The 20,792-nt window shown below is 42.1% G+C and overlaps 1 protein-coding gene across 9 annotated transcripts in view; it reads left to right on the forward strand.

Annotated features, from left to right (window-relative positions):
- Window positions 1-20,792, forward strand: part of LIMS1 (LIM zinc finger domain containing 1) — a 73,717-nt gene that overhangs the window by 36,929 nt on the left and 15,996 nt on the right. For 5 of the 9 annotated variants that reach the window (XM_077343622.1, XM_077343626.1, XM_077343620.1 and 2 more), the window contains exons 2-3: window positions 15,233-15,392; window positions 20,433-20,499. In XM_077343622.1, coding sequence (XP_077199737.1) covers window positions 15,233-15,392; window positions 20,433-20,499 — 227 coding nt within the window. Of the gene's footprint in view, window positions 1-4,016; window positions 4,162-11,902; window positions 12,258-15,232; window positions 15,393-20,432; window positions 20,500-20,792 lie in introns of those variants that run through there. The other 4 variants (XM_077343624.1, XM_077343625.1, XM_077343618.1 and 1 more) reach the window with 3 other exon arrangements.

Below are 20,792 nucleotides of genomic sequence, written 5' to 3' on the forward strand. Positions count from 1 at the left end.
TATAAACTTGTTAGATCTTGCTTTTTAAATAGGAGTTTTTAAAAAAATAATTGAAATGTTTTGTGACAAAAGAATGCAGAAGAACCACTTCATATGACCTTATGAAGGAAGAGTAATAAAAACAGGTCTAAAAAAACGATGCAGGTTAGTTTGCAGAAGTTGAGTTCTTCTTTTTAAAAATAACTTCATGCGATGAGTAAAAATCTTGGGATTGAACAACATACCATGCAATCCTAAGAATCCTTCCTTGAATGAAAGCCTCACTGAATAGACCTCAGTTAGATTCTAAGTAAAACTGTTGGGGATTGCTCAGATAATTTAATAGCCAGCATGGCGTAGTGGTTAAGAGTGGCAGACTCTAATTGGGTTTAATTCCCTTTGCCTCTATATGCAGCCTGCTAGGTGACTTGGGGTCAGTCACAGTTCTCTTAGAGCTCTCTCAGCCTCACCTACCTCACAAAGTGTCTGTTGTAGGGAAAGGAAGGAAAGGTGATTGTAAGCTGCTTTGAGATATCTTTCAGAACTGAAAAGGGGGTATAAAAAACAACTTTTCTTCAAAATATCTTACTGAGAAAAATCACATTTTTCTTGCTCAGGTGAAAAGGGATACTAAATTATCAGAGCAATCCCTAAGCAGGTTTGCTTCGTACTTTTAAAAAATGTTGAGAAATCTGTGGAAGGATAGACTTTCTTATCATGCTGCGAGTGGTAGATTGCTTCTAAGATGGTTTTTATTTTTACAGCTTTAACACAACAATTAAAAAGTCTGTAGGACTGAGGTGCTATGGACTGATAAAAAAAATTAGGGCACAGAAGGGCCATAATAAGGGCCATAAAAATGGGACTTGTGATAGTTTAGATATAGAATTACAAATAATAATGTAACATCTGTTTTATTGGTTAGTACAGAGGACATCAGTGATGGAAACCATTTTATGTTTATGTCAAACAGGTAAGAATCCTAATGTAACATTCTTTAATTCTCATGTGGTCCCAATTCTTGATAGTGCAAAAATAATGCCTACCATTCTACAAGAAATCTCTCAGTTCAAGATTATTGTTGATTTTAAAAGCAAGCAAAATCAAGGAGAGGAAGGGGCAGTACTGATCAAAATGCTGAACGTTACAGTTATTTTTTTTAAGACAGCCAAAATAATGTTTATCAGCTTTCAGTCAGACATGTAACCTTGTGGAAGTAATCTTTAATCACATGGATCTGTTTTTCATACTTCACAAAACCCAAAGCTCTTTTCACCTTGCTTCAAAGAAAAATAATTACAAACACCACAAACTTCACTTCATTTGGAGTCCAGAAGAGATTTTTCTTAACCGTTTTAGTGATTTTTGGCTATTTTAGCAAGGTCCCAATCATAGAATCATAGAATAAGAGTTGGAAGGGACCTCATGGGTCATCTAGCCCAACCCCCTGCACTGTGCAGGACACTCACATCCCTATCGCTCATCCACTGAAACCTGCCACCCCCTTGAGCCTTCACAGAATCAGTCTCTCCGTCTGATGGCTTTCTAGCCGCTGTTTAAAAATTTCCATAGGTGGAGAATCCACCACCCCCTGAGGAAGCCCGTTCCACTGAGAAACCGCTCTGACTGTCAGGAACTTCTTCCTGATGTTTAGACGGAATTTCTTTTGAATTAATTTCATCCCATTGGTTCTGGTCCATTCCTCTGGGGCAAGAGAGAACACCTCTGCTCCATCATGGTTAGTCTACACTCATTGGATTTCTTACAGAATTCCATGACTGGCAGGCAAGGTAGCTTTCTCACACTGGTATTTTTTAAAGTCTCCAGTAAAAACATAGGAACCCCCCCCCTCCCAAGCTCTATACAGGACTGGAGAGGCAAAGTGAAGCAACTAAAAGAGTCAGGTTTGGGAAATCATTATGTGTGTTGAAATAAGTGTTATTTAAATTACAGATCTTCCACCCTCTGTACTACTAGACATGCCTTCAGGTTGTCCCTGTAGAGGTGTATTTCTCAGAGGAACTCTTCGTCTATTGACTTTACCCTGTTCAACACTCATGATCAGAATGTGAGCTGATGAGGGTTCTGTTCAGGTGGTATATTGCATTGGCCAGCTCAGACTGCTTACACTAAACTTTGCAGCCTGCTTGTTTGGTCAGAGGCCTGCTCATAGCTGATGGGAGATCCATTGAGAGTCTGGTTCTGATCCACAGCTACCACCTAATTAAATAGCTACACAGTGAAGATGCCAGAGGGGAAGGGGAAAAAAGCTCCTTTTTTTCCTTGTCTCTGCAGTCTAAGCTGAGGAATGGAGAAAGGGCAAGGTGAAACTAGCTGGGTTTCTGATCATCCCTCCCAAATTTGCTGCATCTGAGTACTTGCGCCTCTTTTTTTAGAATAGGCTTGGCAATTACTTTGGGCTTGTCTTCCAGCAACAGAGTTTGAAGATGTTGAAGCTTGATTAAAAACAAAAACAAAAAAAAAGTCCACAAACCTTTTGAAGAACTAAGAATTATTTCTTTGGTGAGGTTTCTCTGATCTGTTATTGACTCTCATCTGAGCAGCATTTCCATGTGTGTACATTTATGGCATCACATGAATGCGTTCTGCTCTTTTTTTTTTTAAGTTACACTGTGCAGCAAATTGAACGATCCCTTTTGAAGCTCCTGTATAAGTTGCCATTAGCCCTGGAGTTCAAAGTTAAGGCAGTTTTCATGTAGCTTCACCCTTTTATTACTTTAAATTATAGCAATGCCTGCAGGCCCCAGCCAAGATCAAGACGCTAGCGTTTTAGACAGAGGTGTGCACATTTATGTGTGCCGATGTGTGTGTGTGCAGTGGATTTCACTTCCCTTTATCATTTCTTGTGGTGGAAACGCCACTTGGAGATTATTACCCACCTTTTTTTGTCTGACTGACAGTGCAGAAGATGGAATATTTCCATTGCTTAAGGGTTTGAATGTCAGTGGCACACCCCTTTTTTTTCTTCCTTGCCCTTGTTTTTACCCTTACACTTTCTGCTCACACATTGCTTAATCATCCTTTAGAAATGCCTTTTGATTTACTCACTAGCCCTAGAGTACACAATTTCTGGAAAGGGGTAGGCATCATTGCATAGTCTGCTGTGCCAGCAGATCTTATGGGTTATATTATGCTTGGCCATACTTGATGCAAAAGGTAAGCAGGGGGCAAACCCATCCATCTTTTTGTGGACAGAGAATTAGAGAAATTGTGAGGCAGGAACCATATGATTGCAACTTACTTATCTTTGTTACATGTAGCCAGAACATTTCCTGGTGGAACAGGGAGGATGATGAGGGTATCAACCTGTCTATCTTGGGTTTGGCACGAGGAACCTTTCAGAGTTCAAGGCTGGAAAAAAGTATATGGAAACCTGCTAGAATGTTCCAGTATTGCCTCTTTTGAAGCAACTCTGTTTTTGAATAATATCCATCACAATTAGTTAGCTGCAACTCAAAGAGTTGTACTCAGTACTGTAAATAATTTTCCCAGTGTTGGTTGCCTCACCTTGACAATCCCCTCCCTTCCTAAATAATGAGTGCAGTTGAGCTTCTTAGAACCAGCCAGTCACTCCACAGCTGCAAAGCGTGACGGAACCCCACCCTGTGTGGTTAGAGGTGGCTCCAAACCTGCAATGGGGATTTGAGCCCACCTGGTGGAGCATACCAATTCATTCATTCATGCGATGATAGTTCCAGAACTGTGTGGCCAAGGAATCTCTTGCAGGCGGCCAGGGGATCTGATCACTTTATGATGCCTGATTGGCATGTTCTTCATCTTGCTTTTTTAAAGAGGACTCCCCCCTCCCCATGTAAACTATGCTTCCCATGCTAGGCCATAGAGGAATCAATGAATCAGAGATTTGGTGACAAAAGTCGCTAGGGAAGTAGTTTGGTGGTGGTGCCAGTTGCAGGGAGAACTCATGACTTAGGCTAATATTCTTCACCCTTTTCAAGGCCAAGGCCTGCTTAATCTACATCATGTAACCCATTTCTTTCTCCTCCCTTCCCTCGTAGGACAACAGGATTTTGCTGCTTTGAGACGCCTTCTGGTTGAGAAAAGCAGCATATAAGAACCAACTCTTCTTCTTCATCTGCATGGGAGGACAGGACAATAATTGGACCCAGAGAGAAATTGTGGGCAGTTCTTTTAGTATGCGGGGTGAGAAATGGTGCACTTGCTATGGTTCCCTGAGCCTTATACCTATGCACAGTGAAAAGCTCTCCCCTCCCCCCACTTTAATCAATTGTTCCGTATCCCCAGGAAGACCTTAGACTAGGGCCTGACCCATTTGTGGATCATGGCCCATCAGTTCACCAGCAGTTTATGACATCTGGGAAAAAGAGACTTTGAAAGGGGATATTTTAAAATATATTCCCTAAGAATGTTGTTGTAGCTGTTTCATTGTATCATAGCAGAGCTGATTATATAGAGATTTTTTTTAAAGGTCACCAGCATGATGTGTCAAAAGGAATTAAGACAAGAGAGAAACTTTCTGGTGTGTATCAAGGCATTAATACTATGAGTTTTATTCTTCTCAGTGACCCTACTGTCCTTGAAAGAGTTTGTTTAGTAAGCCCTCTTAATTCCCGCAGCAGCTTCTAAAATCTGTTATCAGACATCCAATAATCTCAGGTAGTCTGTTGACATACGGTTCTCTTGGCTGGCAAATTTTCCTGCTGTTGACTTCTCTTTGTTTAGACCTGTTCAGTGGGGTACTTCTGTGGGTGTTTCCTTTTGAAGAACCAACAGGGTTTTTAAAGCACAATGCAAACCCTTGGTCTGTTTTACAATGAGATCTTTGCTCACCTTGTGTTAATCTTGGTTAAGTGTGCATGGAGCAGTAGGAAAAGAGGATGTCTGAACTCTGTTGCTGAACGAATGTCGACATGAACTGCAAGAATGCTGACGGAATCTTAGGCCTTGAATCTGTGCCTAGGACTTGGAAGACAAAATAATAATACACAACAGAATTCTTTGCTTGGCATACTTCCTTTACAACTCTGAGTATGTACAAGACTACCCAGAATCCTTCTCAGGTCTTTCAGTGGAGTTTGCTCCCAAGTGTTATAACTTGTAACACTTTTTATCTTAGAATCTAAACACTAAATAATTTGTTCTTTGCCTTGACCTGGATAGCCCAGGCCAGCCTGATATCGTCAGATCTCAGAAGCTAAGCAGAGTCAGCCATGGATGGGAGACCAACAAGGATAACCATGGTTGGATGTGGGGATAGGCAAAGGTGAACCAACTCTGTTCAACTCTTGCCTTGAAAACCCCATCAAGGGTTGCCCATGAGTCAGTTGTGATTTGATGGTAACAACGAAAACATTATTGTTGGGGGGGGCATTTATATCCCTGTTTTTCTTTCCCAGGGGACCCAAAGTAGCTTTATGGGATTATTTTAAAGATTATAAAAAGACAATATTGGTGAAGCACTTTGAATGCTGAACGTGGTATATCAGTGCTCAGCATTGTTGACTGTTATTAATGATAAGGAGATAAAAGTGCTGGGGTATTCCTAAAGATTTACAGTTGTCTCTCACAAGCAGATGGGTGTGGTTAGAATGTCAGCTGGGATATATTTGGGCCAGGTTGTGCTTGGAGTAAAATGATTATACAGTTCTTTTATCTGGAGCAAAACTTGCAATTCAGTCTTCATTTTACTGCACCTTTTCTTTGCCAGCAGACCAGGGGATTGAAATGCAAGTTGAGCTCATAGTGTAGAGGTCACTTCTGGTCAAGGCAGTCTGGTTTCACTTGTTGCAGCCTCTCTCATGAGCAATATGTTCAGACAATTCCTGTTGAATAGACCAGTGCAAGAAAGTACCCGGGAAGGGGTGGAGCTACATTTTTAATGAACCTGCTATGTATGTAGACATTCTGCACAGCATGCCAATATGCAAATAATGGCTTGAGGGCCAATCAATCTCTAACTGACTAAGACTCTATTAATGGACCAATCCAGGGGCCCTGTTAAGGGCCAGTCAGGCTCCTCCATTTAGGGGCCTATCAGAACTCTTAGCAGGCTGCCTGAAGTGTATATATGTTCATATGTGTGCCTGGTTTCTCTGTTTGGTGTTTGGCATTAGAGTTTGTCTGAATAAAGAGCTGTTGATTACCGAGAATATCTAGTCTGTGCCTACCGAACCCCCAACTTATTAGAACCTTTACATTTTTTAAGCCCTTGCATATAAAAAGCTTGCGTATCAGGAAGTGTGCTTATATAGTATCTGCTTATTTTCTACTTGCAGGGCATTTTGATGTGAGGTTGTGGGTTTTCTGATGTGGTGAAACAGTCATAAATGCAGTCTTCATGCTGAATTCTAGTCTAGTGAGAATTCTGTCATGTGAGTTTTTGGAATATGTCAACGAGCTCGAGGTTTGATTAGAATCTGCACAAAGCTACTCAAAATTATTTACTTCTTCAGTTACCATGTATTTCAGGCAGGTCACAGGAACAGAATTTTAGACAGCATTTTTGTTTTTTTGTACAGAAGCCATCTGTAACATCCAATAACTAAAGGTTTGGTTGTACCATCCACCGTTTAGAACTTCTGTGTAGGAAAAGGCACATACATTATTTGTATACTAGGGGCAAAGCCCGTTGCATTCAGGAATACAATGGTTGTTAGATTGGGGGTGTTGGTGGAAGAATTCTCCGGATGGCCTCTCCATCCTCCCAGGATCTGGAAAGGCTGCTGGCTGGAGACCCCAGGCAGAGAACTCACAGGCAGGGGCAGCTCTCATTCGGCAGGGATCTGTAGCTCCTGAGCCTCGCAGGGAAGTGAAAGGAGGAGGGGGCAGTCAGGGGTGCAGGATGGAAGGCAATTGGCTGGCCACTGGACAAACAGGCAAGCCAGTTGGAGGAGGAGTCACTCAGAGGTGGGACAGCTGCCCTGAGTGGGTGTTAAGCACTGAGTGGCACTTAAGCCATAAAACCAGCTCCTCCTCCAAGCTCTTACCAGAAATATTAAGTGGAACAGATACTTAGTCACATGGGACAAGTGCACTAGTTTGGCACTTAGCGTGCAGTCTCTCTCCATGTTAATCATAAACAAGATTTTTAAGAAGTTTTTGATGCATAGTGGAAAATTCAGAGAACTGTCAATAAGCAACACCTCGGTATATCTTCCACTGAATGAAACAGACAACGTTGTTATTATAGCGGAGATAACCTTTTCTTTATTGAAACTACATTTTAATGGAAGCAGTTGAAAACTTGGCATTGTAATGTCACTAACAGGGGGTGAAATGTGTGTTGTTTGTTTTTAATAAAGGAAAGCTAAATCTACAGTAGAATGGAAACAGTTCTCTGATCCTTCTCACAATGTAAACAGCAATGTACTCAATTAAAATAAATTCTCTAATCCTCTCAGTCCAAATGTGACCATCTCTGTTTACTTCGGAAGGGATCTCAAAGGGACTGACATATTGCTTAGCAAAGAAATCAACCCTGGCTCCACCACCTTAACTGAAGGTCAGGCTTCAGTGTGGTATCTGTGATGGAGACGTTACTATAATAAGAATGCAGTTTCGAGCCAGAAAGTCTGGTGTTGACGGTCCTCCCAGCCGTATAAGGAACTTCATGGACACACGAGAACTCTTTCATGGCAAGCTGGACGTTTGGTCTGGTCGGGGTATTAATTATAGCTGTGAGATGAACTGTTCAAGTCATTGTATTCATGCGATAAAAATGGGAGTGTTAATTGATTCAGTCAGCTGAATCAGGGTCACATTTTTATGCAATTTTGCCTTTAAATGTATTGTTACACTTGCAATGTGTGTCTCCTTGTGGGAAGGCTGCTTAAGGGTAGTAAAGTTGCTCGTTACAGTGGAAAATACTTTTTAACAGTGTAACTCAGTTTTACTACAACATAAGTCCAGCCTAGTGCACTGAAACTAATTTTTGCAATTCTTATGCACATAGTCCCAGAAACTGATGTTCTGGATCTTGCTTGGTATAATGTGCATTTCATTGCAGATTCCTGTATTCTTCAGCAAAATATTGCAAGTTACAATGTCAACTTCAAGTATTGAAGTATTCAGGACAGCAGAATAGGAGTGTAGATGGTGCTTTAGATCAAGGCTCTGGTTCATCAGTGGCTCTGTCTCTTTCTTTCATTATCTAAAGACCTCAGAGCAGTAGACATGGGAGTATCTTCCCACAAACCCTTGTGGACATAAGTGGTCTCTTCCATTCGAACTCATCTTTCATCCACTATACCACACAGTCTCATGACTACATGTTCAAAAAATAATCTGAAGTAATCCGTGCTTGGATGCACAGGATTGATTTCAGAAACCCATGCCAGCAGTGGAGGATTTGTGCCATGTGGCAGGCTTATAAAAGTCACTTACCTAGTCAATTGTAGCAATTAAGTGGCTTCTTTCAAAGAGAAAAGAAGAGAAGAAACAAAAGAGGGAAAACAAATCTTTAATTATTGTATAACCCCTATGCATTTTGTGTGCTACATCAGGGGGACTTATTCAGATTTCTTTTTTAAATTCTTTCCCCATACCTACACTTAAAAGAGAATGAACTGTTTCCTTCCAAACGACCAGCATGGAAATTACTGCACAAGGGGAAAAGATATATATATTTTAAAAAACATTATTGTATTTATTTCACTTATGCTCACCTTTCTCCCATATGGAGACGCTAAGCATTTTACATCATTCTCCTTTCCTTCATTTTATCCCCTCAATAACCCTCTGAGGTAGTCTAGGCTGAAAGTCATTCTGCCAGCTTCAATGACACCCTGGAGATTTGAACCGCGGATTCCAAGGTGACAGTCTAACCCACCTTAACGTTTTTTTACTGTTGAGAACCCCTTGAAACATGCTTCAGGCTTTGAGAAACCCCAGAACCGGCATACTCTCCCAAAATATGGTTGGATAGCATAGCTGTGTGCACGCCCACCCAGGGGTCCTCCCCTTCCCACCCTCTCCAGGCCCATCATTGGCCATTTGGAGGGGGCATAGGTTGGCATGACCTAATATGGTTATATCACCTGATACATGTTTAAGAAACTTTTAAAAATATATTAAAAATTAATTAACTACCACCCATTTGGGAAACTCTTCCAGGACCGTCAAGACACCCCAAGGTTTCATGAAACCCTGGTTGAGAAAGCCTGGTCTAACCAATCCACTACACTATGTCCCTCACTTACGTGAGACTTGTTGTGATCTCCCATTTGTGCTGCCCTGATGGGTCACACCTACTCGGCCAGGTATTTGTGCTGAGTTGGAAGGCAGGCCAGAGACCAGAGTCCAGTCTGGGAGGTCAGGAACCAAGGGCAACAGTTCACACAGTAGGCAGGGCAGGGAGCAGAGTCAAGGCAAGTCTGGATTGAAAGCCAGAGAAAGAGTCCAAAGCTGAACTGAGGTCAGGAGCTGGGAACTTAGTCGGAAACTGAGCCAAGTGTCTGTAGCCAGGAGCGTAGTCAGAAGCCAAAGCCAAGTGTCAGGAGCCAGGAGCGTAGTCAGAAGCTGAAGCCAAGGATCTGGAATCAAGAGAGCTGTCAGAAGTCAGACCAAAGTCAGGAAACTAGGAGTTAGTAAGACAGAGTTTTGCTGCAGCAAACTGGAACATGAAATCGTCTGGAGAGACGGGCAGGTAAATGCACATGTTGCATCCATGGAGGACCTTGCCTCAAGGTCCTCCTAAAATAGACTAGAGCAAGGTGGAGCTGCTCTCAGCCAGAGGGCTTGCAGCTGGAACTAGTCCTCCTCAGAGGTCAGAGTTGCAGCTGGACCCCTTCTAACTTGACAGCGAGCTGATAGACATGCTGATCTTCTGACAACTGTCAAGGTGGACTGACGCTCCTGTCAGGGCTGCTCTGCCGAGTATCTTGGGCTCCTGGGGGTCTTGGCCTGGTGGCATCGTCGCTGCCACTCTGGCGAGTCCCCGAGGCTAGAAAGAGTCTTGTCTCAGGGCTTGATATAAACCAGCACATAGGGGATCGATGCCCAAGTCTCCTGTTGTCTCCAGGAGAATATTTGGCCCGGGAAACATACCTGGGTCACCTGAGACCTTTGGAGTGCCCTCTGGCCCTGGGATCAGAAGTGCATCTGGCACAGGCATGATGCTATCCCTATTCCTGATCAGATATACATCCTGCATTAGCAATGCTGCAACATCAGGACCTTCCCATCATTCACTGGGCATTCGCGGTGGGGGGGGGGAGAGAAAACTCAGCTCAGCTGGGGTTAAGACAGTACATAATTGTTCAAAAGAAGTATATAAATATAGACTGTGGATTCCGATAATTGTTACCATCGGCAAGATAGCAGTCAGAAACAGTCGATGGGTGAGCTTCTGTTCACACAGACCATTATATGCATGTTTTAACTTGTGTGGAGATCCAGGTTGTTTTAAATGTTGTTACATTTGCTACGTATGCATCCCATTCTACGTCAGTATGGTCCTTTATGTATCACAACATATTATAGCAGCTTACAATCACGTTCCCTTCTTCTTCCCGTGAAGTAGGTAGGGCTGAGAGAACTGTCACTAGCCCAAAGTCACCCGGGGGCTTCATGTGGAGCAGTAGGGAACTGAACCATCTTTCTCCAGATTAAAGTCTGCCACTGTTAACCACTACACCATGCTGACTAGTTATAGGGATTTCTGGTGTTTGAATAGCACTATCAGTGTCAATAAGATATGAAAGGCTGAAATTGCGTTAATAGTGAGGAAGAGAGCTATAAGCAATAGTACTCTCATCATCATAAAAAACCCATGCTTCATCTCTATACCTGAAAAAGCATCCAGCGAAGGATTGACTTTACTTTAAATATAGTGGAATTCTCAGCAGAGTTACACCTTTCTAAGCCCTTTTGACTTCAGTAGATTTAAAGGTAAAGGTAAAGGTATCCCCTGTGCAAGCACCGAGTCATGTCTGACCCTTGGGGTGACGCCCTCTAGCGTTTTCTTGGCAGACTCAATACGGGGTGGTTTACCAGTGCCTTCCCCAGTCATTACCGTTTTACCCCCCAGCAAGCTGGGTACTCATTTTACCGACCTCGGAAGGATGGAAGGCTGAGTCAACCTTGAGCCGGCTGCTGGGATTGAACTCCCAGCCTCATGAGCAAAGTTTTCAGACGGCTGCCTTACCACTCTGCGCCACAAGAGGCTCTTTCAGTAGATTTAGATGGCTGTAATTCTGCTTGGAACAGCACTGTTTGGCTTCAGTCTTCTGGAAGTAAGCCCCTTTGAATGGATAGGAATCTAAGGAGACCTGTTTAGAGTTGATCTCTAACATTCCTAAGGATATGGCTGCTGGACTAATGACGCAGAATACGATGCAATCTAATCAGCGACGGAGGTATATCCTCTTGAGTCAACAGGACAACTAACATTCATTGGCACAGTCTAAATGTATGATCTGGAAAGCCATCTGGGAAACATGTCAGGTTGGATCCTACCAGCTTTATGCTGGCACGGGAGGGAGGGGATATCACACAGTTCCCCTCTTCACTGCCCTGCCCCATCTTATGTGGCTCTTTTGTCCCCCCAGTACCCATGCAGCCTTTTCAGGGGCCGAAAGAGAACGTTGGGAGGAAGATGGGTTATGACTGAATACTGCAAGGGGAAAGCTGGTAGAACTCCAGCCCATAATTATTTATAGAGAGTCGTTTTTACATTATTCTGTAACAGCCTGTTCTTGATTACTGTGGGTATTTCCCTGTTATCTTTGCAAAGGCGTTAACGTTGATGGTACAATAACAAGGGAGTAAATTTTTCCACATGGAAATGCTGCTGACGGTTACCGTGCCCTGTTTGACATGTCCGTTGCCTCAGTGGAACTCTTGACTGGCAGCAGTGGATATTGGAGATCACATGCTCCACTGGGATTGGCGATGCCACCTAGCTCTGGAATGTGTTTCTCCACTTCCAGTGGATCTCTTCCAGCCTCACAGTGACATTCAAACGGCTCTGTGACTGAACTTGAAGTTCGGCATACGGCACGCAGCAGAGTCCTGTGGATTGTTTCCCCCCCTGTATTCCCTTCTGCGTCTTTCCTCGGAGGTTCTTGCGGGCGTCTGTTTTTAGGGAGTATCAAGTGAAGCATGGAATTCCAAAGCCGAGGGCGCGCCTATGTCATTCCAGAGAATGAAGAAATCTCGCAGGCTCCTCAGACTGTGCACAATGACCACGGAAATGAAGGGGAGAGAGCAGTGTCAAAACTGCAACGTAGGCACAGTGACGTAAAAGTTTACAAAGAGATATGTGATTTTTATGCAAGATTGTAAGTTCACCTGGTCAGAGTGTGTTTATCAGTTTGGTAGCTTTGTAGTCTCATAATATGATTTTGGATTGCTAGGAGCTATATTGTATTGTGATCTGTATATTAAAATGATTTGGTGGAGTTAAATCATATTTTAATTTCGGCTGTGTTGAAATATACAGTCTGTGTTGAAATGTACAGTCTGATTCTTGAACAGAATAAGATCCCTACTGGGTGAGCTTGGAGCACTTATAAACTGGCCATGTGTAGAAACTGGCAACACCTCTACTTCACACTGACACTTGGAAAAATGTATTGCTTGGCAGTGTTTAAGACAGCTTAATTTTCTGCGCTCACCAGTGTAAACTTCTTGCAAGCGATCTTAATTTTTTTCTGCTGAAATGTGAAGATAAGTGCTGTCAGACGAAGCCCAACCATGGTCATACTGACTCAGAAACAAGTCCTGTTCTTTTAAATAGGACATTTTAAATTATAAGTGTGCCTAGGATTGCATCCCTGACACAGTTTAGATTCGGGACATGCCATCTAAAAGTTGACCTTTTAAGAGTTTCTGTTGCGGCAGATAAGGACTCTGCGCACTGGATGCCTACTGCTGTGATGATGCATGTCTTGAAATTTCTACAGTGCAATTCTAAGCAAATACATCTCCTTCCAAATCCACCGAAGTAAATGGCCTTAGAAGGGTGGATTCTGCTTAAGATTGCCCTGGTAGGGATGTGACCTTAAAAGTTCAGGGAGGCCTGCCAGTGGCTGGAGATGAGCAGATGTTGTCTCTGCAGTCATATTCAGCGGTGTTGCTAAATGCAAGTATTTAAATCACTAAGACTGCAGTCACCATAGTGTGTGTATCCCATTGCAGAATATTGTATGCTACCTTTTTCCAGGAAGTGCAGCAATTAGTGTAGATTATTATCACCATGACAAGACCCAGACTGTGCAGAAGAGTCAACTTAGTTGTCAAGTTTGCTCTTTTTGTCCCGTGTCTCATGGAAACTGGTGGAACAGAAGTTTCCACATCTTGTGTAGTTGCTCATATGGCCATCTTTCTAGAAGGCTAATTGCTTCAGAACAGCATGCTTGTATGGCCTTCAGGTAGCTCTTTGGTATGTGGACTTTGTATACAGTGTTGCAGAGAAGACCCTGATTGTGCCTACCCTATTTATACAAATAGAACCACAGGCAACCAGCCAAAATATACAGACCATCCACCAGAAGAAAAACGGATGGTCATGTGGCATGGGGCCAGTCAGTCTCTCTCTCTCTCTCTCTCTCTCTCGCCCTAACTTCCTTGACAATACTGTTGTGAGGAAGAAACATGAGTAGAGGAAAATCATATATGTGACCCTGAGTTTCTTGGAGGAAGGACTGATAGAAAAAAAATGGTAGAAAAAAGTTATGAAAGGGGCATGGGTGTTTCCAGCTTGCTTCTGCATCCTCTGCGTACATGTAGGATAAATGAATTGGGTAATCAAATGTGCATATGACACGGCCTAGGGTTCCTTAGCAAAAAATTCTGTGTGACAGAAGATAATGTGAATTGGCTCCGAGATAATCTCCATGTAGGAAGCAACCTGTTCAGGACAGGAGAGCAGCTGGACCTACAGCTGTTCTCACCATGGCCACTTTGGGGACAGAAAGGGGACTCATCACTCTCCGCCTCCCACTGCGGAAGTGTTTGTTGAGAAGATGATTCAGAAGAAGTGCACCTTTTGGTCAAGGTCATCTATTTGGAGATAAGGACACTGCCCTTCTCTGCTTCTGGAATGCCTTTGGGAGGAAGATGTGCTCATAGGAAGCTTTCTTTTGACCTGATCTCTTCTTTTTATGATCCGAGGAAAGGAAGGGGAGAAAGGATTCTTTGTCCCTTTCTCCCCCACTCATCATTCTTTGTAGATTCTCAGTTATATCACATTTTTGATAATGATGTTTGTACCATTCCTAAGCAAACTGTGTGGCAATAGGATTCATTGCTATCAGTAAGATTTAAGACTAGGCAAATATACATTGTTTGGAACTTTTAGAAATCTCATTCTGTTTGTTCTTGCCCGTGAATTGTTGCATCTCATTGCAAAAGTCTTGTATATTTCCTTGAATTGTTGCCTTCAAATTGGAACAACTTATTAAAAATGAAAACATACCTATGAAAATTCATACATGCATACATATTCAAAAAGCAGAGGCATAACCAATACAATCTAAGGAAAATGTCTTTAAAATTTTGTAAATCATGCACAAAATCCCAGCTCCAACAAAATATACATTTATCAGATTTTTAAAAAACAAACTTTTCCAATAGGAATGATCAACTTTTTATGACGACTGTCTCCTGCTGTTTAAACAGGCTTTACGACTTCTTTCCTTCTATACTAACTTATTCTGAAACTTCATTAAATAGATTTCTCATTCTGGAGATTTTCTGGTTTGATAGTTCTTCTGGCTTTTCCATATTTTTATTATTCTGGAAATATGTTAATTTGATTAATAAGTAAGGCTCATTGATATTATTAATCCAAGTAATTAGGTTTGGAGACTTCTTTCCAATATCTGGCAAATCTAAGTCTTGCTAATGTTTTATTATGTTTATGTTTATGTTTATGGTGTTTATGTTTATGTTTATGGTGTTTATGTTTATGTTTATGTTTATATTTATATTTATATTTATATTTATATTTATATTTATATTTATATTTATATTTATATTTATATTTATATTTATATTTATATTTATATTTATATTTATATTTATATTTATATTTATATTTATATTTATATTTATATTTATATTCTGCCCTCCCCGGGGACTCAGGGCGGTTTACATAAGAACAAAGAACAATACATGAAACCGTCTATAACATGTGAATAACCTTACAATAATTATAACTAATAGTTGTAACCATATAACAATGTTAACATATGAAGTAAGTATTATAGAGAGCATGTTCTCTTGCATTGATCTTTTCCTTATTTCCTTACAGCAACATGGCAAACGCGCTTGCAAATGCCATGTGCGAGCGCTGTCGAGGAGGCTTTGCACCTGCGGAGAAGATTGTGAACAGCAATGGGGAGCTGTATCATGAACAGTGTTTTGTGTGTGCCCAGTGCTTCCAGCAATTCCCTGAAGGACTCTTTTATGAGGTCAGTCCCTTTGATTTCTGTGCTGGCTTTCTGCTAGTTCATTACATCACTTTTAAGAGCTGGTTTCCATATTTGCGGTTATAGAATCATAGAATCATAGAGTTTGAAGGGGCCATACAGGCCATCTAGTCCAACCCCCTGCTCAACGCAGGATCAGCCCAAAGCTTATCAGCCCAAAGCTTCAGATTATAGCCTGAATCCATCACTTCCCTTTTGAGGAGCAGTTGAGGAGCAGTATCAGCCCAAAGCTTCAGGTTATAGCCTGAATCCATCACTTCCCTTTGAGGAGCAGTTGACCATGGTGTGGTACTTGACTCCAGGGCTACTTCTCAGTGTTGGCCCTGAGCAACGGAGTATAACTAGTCCCCTTTCCCCCTTTTGCCTTTAATCGCACTCCTTCCATTTGTCCTTTCCCCTTTGACTCTACCTTTCTTTCAGCAACCAACCCCTTTTCCATTTCAGTTTGCTTATTCTGCTAAAGAGATCATATTAAATTTTCTTTTCTTAGTTACTTGGATTAGTTTGTAGAAAACCAGAGAGAAGATACCTTGCATGATTTTATTTGAAGCAGTTCAATAAAACTGGGATCATTGGTAGCCCCAAGGTTTTCAGTGAGGGCCCCCCTTCCTAAGGGCCTATTGAACTGCAGTGCTAGACTAGGGCCTAATTTCATCTTCTAGCCAGTTTTATTCCATCTTATGTTATGCTTTCAGTTACTATTTCATTTTCACTGACTGATGCCCAGAATAGGGGGGATGGTTATATTAGGTTGCCACCATTTCCCATATGTTATATACTGTTTTAATTGTTTTATGGGGATTTTAAATTGTATGGATATTTTGATTTTGTTAACCGCTACTCCCAATTATGGGAGCGGTGGTATAAAAATAAAATTATTATTATTATTATTATTATTATTAATAATAATAATAATAATAATAATAATAATAATAATAATAATAATAATAATAATAATAATAATAATAATAATAATAATAATGGCAATACAAATATGGTTCTGAAGGAGCTTTGGTCTGAGGGTTTGCAGAAAAGTGTCTTCATTCTCATTAATGAAAGTGAGGAGACCAAGCCTTCTCATTTCAAAATGCTTAAGAATCTGAACAATCCCAACAAACTGAAGATTTGGAACCATTCAGTAGAGAGGAGGGAGCTGAATTTTAGCACTCAACACAGGATTAAAGAGCCATAGCTAAAACATGAACACTTATTTTTTATATTGAGAAATATGTGAATTGATTCTTTAAGCAAAAGTGTTTAGGCCTCCCAGGACTTGGGTCCCTCCAGGGACTATTGACTGGGAGAATGGGCTCCTCCACTCCCCTCATGACCCAGAAAGTGACTCCCATATCAGCTCACCAAGGGGAAACACCATCAACGTGGTCGGCTCCAACGTCGACCTCTGGAGTCCTTGGCTGAGGACTCAACTGCTGCAGAACACTTTGAAAAGGGAGTGGGTGTGCCACCAACATAAAAACTCTCTGCAAAACATGTAAGCTTCCCATGGACTATGGGGGGGGGTGTAATGGAGGAATCACCTCTGATCAAGCTGAGCCGCATGGAGCTTGGCACAGTCTCAGATGCTGCACCATGGCTGGATGTCCGGGATGCTGAAGCAGTACTGGAGAGAAGCCCCTACCTGAGAGTGCAGGAAGGAGGTATCCAGCAGAGGAGGTTTCAGACACTCTAGAGCAGTGGTCCCCAACCTTTTTATTACCGGGGATCGGTCAATGCGGCCAGGGCGGGTAGTCTTTTGCTGATGAATGTTGCCACCGCCTGAGCCCCTGCTCCACTTGCTTTCCCGCCGGCGCCCCTGACTTCCCGACACCCGCTGGAGGACGCTGCCAGCAGGAGCTACACAGTGCCACACCGAGGGGGAGCCCCAGCCATGGTGGCCGTTGGAGAGCACCAAAGGTGAGCTGGTGGCAGAGTGGCAGGGCAGCTCCCAAGGCAGCAGCTGGGTGGGAGGACGAGGAGGAGCCGCGGCCCGGTACCGACTAATCCATGGACTGGTCCCAGTCACCGGACCGGGGGTTGGGAACCGCTGCTCTAGAGGAACCAGTTGGCAGGTTTGGGATGGCAATATCCTGATAGCAACAGGAGGGACTGAATATCGCCTAATGGCTAGAGTCTCCCTCAACCCCTATATTTTTTAAACAGTTTATCTGTTTTTAGTCCTTATTAGAGCCTCTTGTGGCCCAGAGAGGTAAGGCAGCAGACATGCAGTCTGAAGCTCTGCCCATGAGGCTGGGAGTTCAATCCCAGCAGCCGGCTCAAGGTTGACTCAGCCTTCCATCCTTCCGAGGTCGGCAAAATGAGTACCCAGCTTGCTGGGGGGTAAACGGTAATGACTGGGGAAGGCACTGGCAAACCACCCTGAATTGAGTCTTCCATGAAAACGCTGGAGGGCGTCACCCCAAGGGTCAGACATGACCCGGTGTTTGCACAGGGGATACCTTTACCTAGTGCTTATTACTTTGAGAGTACAATTGGGTACAAAGATGGCTAAGTATATTTTCTGCTTGTATGTATTTGTGTAGAATTCAAGGTGTGTACCATGAGAAAGTAACACTAATTCTTTAATAAGTTGTGGTAATTGCAGCAAAACCAATTTGACAACAAGTATTCCAACATGTAACAGCCGAAGATGACTGAGGCAGAGCTTTCAGAGTCAGTTTTGACAAACACTGCAATGCTACTTCCTAGTACTTTGTGGCTCCAGAAAAAAAAACATTAATAAATGTGATGTGATGAAATACCACAAAAAAAAATTCCTTTGATTTCCTGGAACAGTCTCCAGCATGCACTAATACAAAATTCCAGTTGTGGGGAGAACAAAGAACAAAGAAGGCCTGAGGATTTTTTTTAATAGAACAATGGCATCTTTTGCACTTTTATAGTAGCATTGGTCACAAATATTAGAAACCAATGGTCCATATTTTTCTGGCACCCAGTCCAACAAAATGCTGACAGTACCTTTTCATTTTGTGTGTGAATAGAGTGAGCTGTTCTCCCCCCCCCTCCCAATTCTCCAGAGTATAAAAGGAGCAGCAGGAAATTAATGCAGGACAGAGGAGATCAAAATGATGCGTGTAACCCTCCTCCATGAGGCAAGGGGAACAGTCAGTGCTACCGAGAAAGTCTTCGAAACACCCAGCTTAGAGTCATACTGATATCAGCTGCCTCCAGCACTAGCCTAGGTTGTGTTGGTCTCCACTAAGAAGGTAGAGCACACCTAAGAAAAAGTTACTTGTGACTAAGGATGATTTACCCACACAATTTGGACATTGTATTCAGGCTGACTTACCTGAGGCTAATGATGACTGAGAAAACTCCTGCATGATGCATTTAAGAGAGAAGACTGAGAATCTGATTCATCAAACTTTCTCATAAAGCCAGGGCACAACACACAACTAATTATATTGCTTATCATACTGTACTGAACACGATATAAAACCTTATTCAGTACATTATTCCAAAGTTAATTAAACAGATCATTGTTTCTGCTGGTCCTTTCTCTGTATAGTGTGTTGTATTAGAGAGAATACAACCAACTCCCAATTTTTAATAGTGTTTATATATACAAATTTCCATTTAGCACTGATAAAGAGGAATTTTAGATACGTTTTTCATATAAAGTATTAGTTCTTGGTAACTAACCAGATTTATGTTCTGTTTAGTAAAGTATTGTTTAAGAATCAATAAAGATCTCTAATCAGTGATTCTCTGGATTGCTTTTATTTATTTTTAACCAAAATGTCTTGGAATGTAAGACCTTGATCCATGAAATGGTGTGATTTTCCTCCAATAGAAGTGTGCATAAGATGGGGCTACTGGCTGTCCTAAAGAATGTTTTCACATTAGAAACTTGACATCAGCATTGGTAAAACTCTGAAGTGGAAGATTACAGTCCATGGAAAATGGCTTCCTTATATGCCAAATTATATAGATTTCTGGCTCAAGCTTTTCCTCTGTACATGTGTTTCCTCTAATAAGCTGGAACATGCTTCCAGAAAGTACTGAGAGAGATGAGTTAGTGAAAAATGCTTCCTTTCTGAACATCAGATGTTCATTATTTTGGTCCAATGCCTGTGGATCTCTGGCCAAGTCCTTACAATCCCATCATGATGATAATATAAACACTCATATGGAAAATGAACACACTTTTCCTGGCTGGTGTTTATAGCATATGTGTTGAATGTGGTTTGCATGCAGGTAATAGACAGAATTTCAATTCCTTAATCTTCTACTATAATCAGACCAGCTGCTAGGAAGAAGAAGAAGAAGAAGAAGGGTTGGTTCTTATATGCCGCTTTTCCCTACCCGAAGGAGGCTCAAAGCGGCTTACAGTCACCTTCCCATTCCTCTCCCCACAACAGACACCCTGTGGGGTAGGTGAGGCTGAGAGAGCGCTGATATCACTGCTTGGTCAGAACAGTTTTATCAGTGCCGTGGCTAGCCCAAGGTCACCCAGCTGGCTGCATGTGGGGGAGTGGGGAATCGAACCCGGCATGCCAGATTAGAAGTCCGCACTCCTAACCACTACACCAAACTGGCTCTCTCTAGAACACTAGAACACTAGAAACAGAACACTAGAACACTAGAAGCAGAACAGCATGTCCATTAGATATATGAACCACAAAGGACCATATTTTCCATATTCCTCTAATACAGCCTTTTTTTATACCATCGAGAAACCCCTCAAACATTCTTCAGGCTTTGAGAAACCACAGAAGCGGTGTGATCGTTCAGAATATGCTTTGGAAGCATAGCTGTGTATACTCCAACCTGTATACTTCCACCTGTGTATACTCCCATTTCTACCCCTTCCAAGCCAATTATTGACCATTTTGGGGGCGGTTGGGTGGCTTAACATGACCATCTATGGTCATATCACCCAGTAATTTTTTTAATATATTAAAAATTAACTCTTACCCATTCGCGAAATCCTTCCAGGGCCACTAAGAAACTCCTGGTTGAGAAAGCCTGATCTAATAGCTTTTTATATATCTCTGCTTTCAGTTTGAAGGAAGGAAGTACTGTGAACATGACTTTCAGATGCTATTTGCCCCTTGCTGCCATCAGTGTGGTAAGATTTTGTCTTTTAAAATAATCATAATTGATGGACAGTCCAGACTGGAGAAAGAGGAATGTTGCATGTGCCATGTATAAAAGAAGCCAAGCCATCACAAACTAGATGGACTCTTAGTATTGGAACTCAGTGCCATCATAATCTACATAGGTGATGGGATATTTTTTTTCTGATCTGTCTGCACTGTTTGCTCAGAAGTAAATTTCAGGTGGGGAGCCATATTGGTCTGCAGTAGAAAAGCAAGACTTGTATCCAGTACCACCTTAAAGACCAACAAAGTTTTAGGGCAT

This window comes from Paroedura picta, chromosome 6 (assembly GCF_049243985.1).
Source record: "Paroedura picta isolate Pp20150507F chromosome 6, Ppicta_v3.0, whole genome shotgun sequence".
Classification (NCBI taxonomy): Eukaryota; Metazoa; Chordata; class Lepidosauria; order Squamata; family Gekkonidae; genus Paroedura; species Paroedura picta.